The sequence below is a fragment of the Anopheles bellator genome (assembly GCF_943735745.2).
Source record: "Anopheles bellator chromosome X unlocalized genomic scaffold, idAnoBellAS_SP24_06.2 X_unloc_12, whole genome shotgun sequence".
Lineage (NCBI taxonomy): Eukaryota > Metazoa > Arthropoda > Insecta > Diptera > Culicidae > Anopheles > Anopheles bellator.
Genome location: NW_026684274.1, coordinates 18,852 through 22,643, shown reverse-complemented (window position 1 = coordinate 22,643; position 3,792 = coordinate 18,852). Strand labels below are relative to the sequence as shown.

At 46.5% G+C, this 3,792-nt stretch overlaps 1 protein-coding gene across 1 annotated transcript; it reads right to left on the bottom strand.

Moving 5' to 3' along the window:
• Positions 1-2,076: 2,076 nt before the first annotated feature.
• Positions 2,077-3,029, bottom strand: LOC131214125 (leucine-rich repeat flightless-interacting protein 2; the record flags this gene model as incomplete). Its single annotated transcript, XM_058208496.1, has 3 exons — positions 2,077-2,243; positions 2,312-2,675; positions 2,733-3,029. Coding segments are annotated over 3 exons (819 nt in total), but the record flags the coding sequence as incomplete, so codon positions are not given.
• Between the last annotated feature and the right edge of the window lie 763 nt (positions 3,030-3,792).

Sequence of the window (3,792 nt, the reverse complement as noted above, 5' to 3'; positions counted from 1 at the left end):
AGGTAAGTTTATTGGACAGTATTCAGTGACAACCAAATAATGTTGAAATGTTTTCGCTTTGCTCGTTTCAGATGTCCAATCAGATGTCCAGATGGGATGCAAAGGATTCGATGCAATGCATTTTACAACGCGTCTAAGGCGTCGAAGGCAGCTACGAACCAAATTGTGAACCGCTAGTGCAGAGTGAAGAGTGTACGAAAAAAGAGAGAGAAAATATACCGAAATGTACCGCCCAAATACGAACTGTTTCATTTTGGTTAGGGGGAATATGGGAGAAAGAAAACGAAAAAAGCGAAAGAACACACACGTGAGAGATAGGGGGCCGCTCGGTGAGAGAATTCAATCCACTCCTCACTCCATGGACCTAACGGCTCCCCACAGCGATTCTCCCATATAAGGCTATATAAGAGAAAATATTTGAAGTAGCGGATGGGAAGAGAATGGGAAGTGGTTGAGGATCGTATTTTTTGGTGAGAAGAGCGAAATTGTTCACTGGGCGTGATGCCGCCCACTTCCGCCACCGCCATGCCCTCCGTCGGGAAGGCTCCCGCGCGCTATATAAGAGATATGCGAGATCGCGGATCGCGCTATATGCGAGATCGCGGCCCTCCCGCTGGGGTCCGCCACCCATAGAGGGCTATCTCGCGGGACCCATAGCGGCTCCGACAGCAGGGCCACCTCGGCTGGCCAGCGTTGCAGGCAGCTTGCATGCTGCATGCTGCATGCTTGCATGCTGCGACGCGGCGGAGGATGGCTGAGACGAGTTAATTCGACCGCTCCTCTGCCTGCGACGAGGACGAGGGAGGGCGAACTCGCAGCGGACGAAGTGAGCCTGAGGGCGCGTTCGTTGGTTGCCGGGGAAAGAGCGGAAGAAATCCCTGTGACCCAGTGGACAAAATTGAGTGCCTGAGCTGAGCCCTCTGCCTGCGACGGCGGCGAGGAAGGCTGAAACGGATGAATCCGAACGCCCCTCTGCCTGCGACGAAGACGAGAAGGGGCGAGCGGGCCGGTTCATGAGGGTCCGCTCGTAGGTACAGGGGTAAAAGAGCGGAAGAAACCACGAGAGGAGGGGGTTTCATGCGCTAGCTTGTGGGTTTCATTTACAGGGAGGGTAGGGTTTCAGAGCCGAGAGGCCATGCGAACGCGAAGACAAACAGACGAGCGAAAGGAAGAGGAATACAAAAAAAGAGATAGCAAGATCGAGTAAAAATTATAAGTTCGAGAGAGAACGGGCAGTCGATTTTGTGCCCCAGGTCAAGTGCAAGTGCGTGTTTTTCGTTCCATCGCGTGTGATCCTGATAGAAATAATCCAGGTAAGTTTAGTGGACAGTATTCAGTGACAATCAAATAATGTTGAAATGTTTTCGCTTTGCTCGTTTCAGATGTCCAACTAAACTGGAATGCATAGGATTCCAATGCAAAACATTTTACAACGTGTCTAAGGCGTCACCAACAAGCAACTACGAACCAAATTACTACGACGACCGCTAGTGAAGAGTGAACGCGAACCCAAAAAAGAGAGAGAAAATATAGCGAAATATATCGAGCAAATAAAAAACTGTTTCATTTTGGCTAGGGGTTAATATGGGAGAAAGAAAATGGGAGAAAACGAAGAAAGAGAGGAAGACAAGGGGCCGTTCGGTGAGAAGCAAATCCACTACTAGACCTATCGACCGATCACTGCCATTCCACCATGGAAGCTGTATAGGGAATAAATGTATGAAATAGTGGTTCAGCAGTGGATGAGTTTGTGGATGAGCTGTCGAATTTAATGTGAGAAGAGTGAAATTCACTGGGTAGCAACATAACACCACAAAAAAACAAACATCGGATATACGTAGCCTGCGGAAATTCAAAAGTTGCAAAAATGTTTGATCAGCCCTCGCACATGGCCCGTAAATACAAAATTATCAAAACATTCATACGGCCGGACCACTAAAATCGCTTAAAGAATCGTTTCTGGATCCTTACTTAAAACGCCGAAATCTTTATACTAAAACCACAGTGTATGACATAAACAAGCTACTCACAGTGATGTAGATTTATTTGCCTTTGAAGACAAGTAGGTAAGTATAAATTGCTTTGCTACTCACGTTGTGCATCCTCGTAGTCATCATCGCTTGTACCGTTAATGACAATATTTCGGCGTCCTTTGTTCTTAATGTCATTGAGCTGTTGTTGCAACGACTGTACCTCGATTTGTAGTTCCTGTTTCTCTTCTCCAAATTTCTTAAGCCTAATATCTTAAACAACAAAAAAATCATGTAAGATAGGGGAAATTTCTTCTTTTCCTAACATACCATACACATACCTAAGGAACCGGGTACTGACTTAAGCAACTGTGCGTTCTCTGTTGTGACTAGAGCGCGATTAGCATCACTTCCATCGTCGTTCTCCACCGTCACTATAACCAGACCGTGCTGCTCAATTAGTGAGTCGCGATCGTAAAGCTGCCCTTTAGTGAGTTTCAACTCCTCGATTAATTTATCGTTGATCCTCTTAATAGCTTCACGATCCCGACACTTCTCACGATATTCTCGTTGTAGCTGCGCTTGCAATTCTTCCATCTCCTCCAATTTATCCTTAAGCAACTGTATCTGATAGTTGAGCGACGACCGCTCGTTGTCCAGCTGCGCATTAGCAATCATCGCTTTCCGGAACCGTTCCTCTACGTTCTGTGTGAAACCGACAACATTTTATCAACCTCTGATTCAACGTCATATCCTTCTTACCTTTAGCTCATGCCGCAAATCACGCAAACTACGGCCCTCTTCTTCGAGTGAGTCCTCACTACTGCGACGAGACGAAAATGCACTTCCACGAGCTGTAGCCGTCTGCACTGCCAATCGACTTGTACGTAGCGTCAAGCTAATGTTTGCCGTCTCCGATAAATTAACTGATTGTTGCTGCAAATCAAATACGCGATCCGCATTTTGCTCCTGTTCCTTTTGTTGTCGCTCTAGTTCGCGCATACGAATTTCGCGAGCCTCAGCGCGGGCTTGCCGGCGTGCTGCTAAACGAGCTTCAGCCTACGAATAATCAATCAGATGTTCAAAGAAATATCAGTGGGACTCGTTACTATCAGGCGTACAAATAGAAAACCGCCGTTTTTTCTCATGATTTGAGGCTTTATTGTAAAAAACTCCTTACAAACTCATTCTTCAAAGTAATTGCCATTGTTAGCCACAACTTTTTCCCACAATTTGGGCAGCTTTTGAATTCCTCGTCGGAAAAATTGTTCATCTTTCGACGCGATCCATGCATCGATCCAATTTTTGGTGTCCTCGACAGAACGGAAGCGCTGCTCGGTCAGGTCATGCGTCATCGATTGGAATAAATAGTAGTCTGACGGGGCGATGTCTGGAGAGTAGAGCGGGTGGGGTAATATGTGCCATTTCAATGTTTCCAGGTATGTTTTCACGACTTTGGAAACATGTGGTCGAGCGTTGTCGTGAAGGAGGATAACTTTGTCGTGTCTTTTTGAATATTGTGGACGTTTTTCCTTCAACGCTCGACTCAGCCGCATTAGTTGTGTACGATACAGGACTCCTGTAATGGTATCGCCTGGTTGCAATAGTTCGTAATAGACAACGCCGAGCTGGTCCCACCAAATACAGAGCATCAGCTTCGAGCCATGAATGTTCGGTTTGGCTGCAGATGTTGATGCATTGCCGGGAAGCCCCCACGATTTTTTTACGCTTTGGGTTATCATAGTGTATGCACTTTTCATCCCCGGTCACGATGCGATGTAAAAAACCTTTTCTTTTTTGCCGTTCAAGGAGTTGCTCGCAA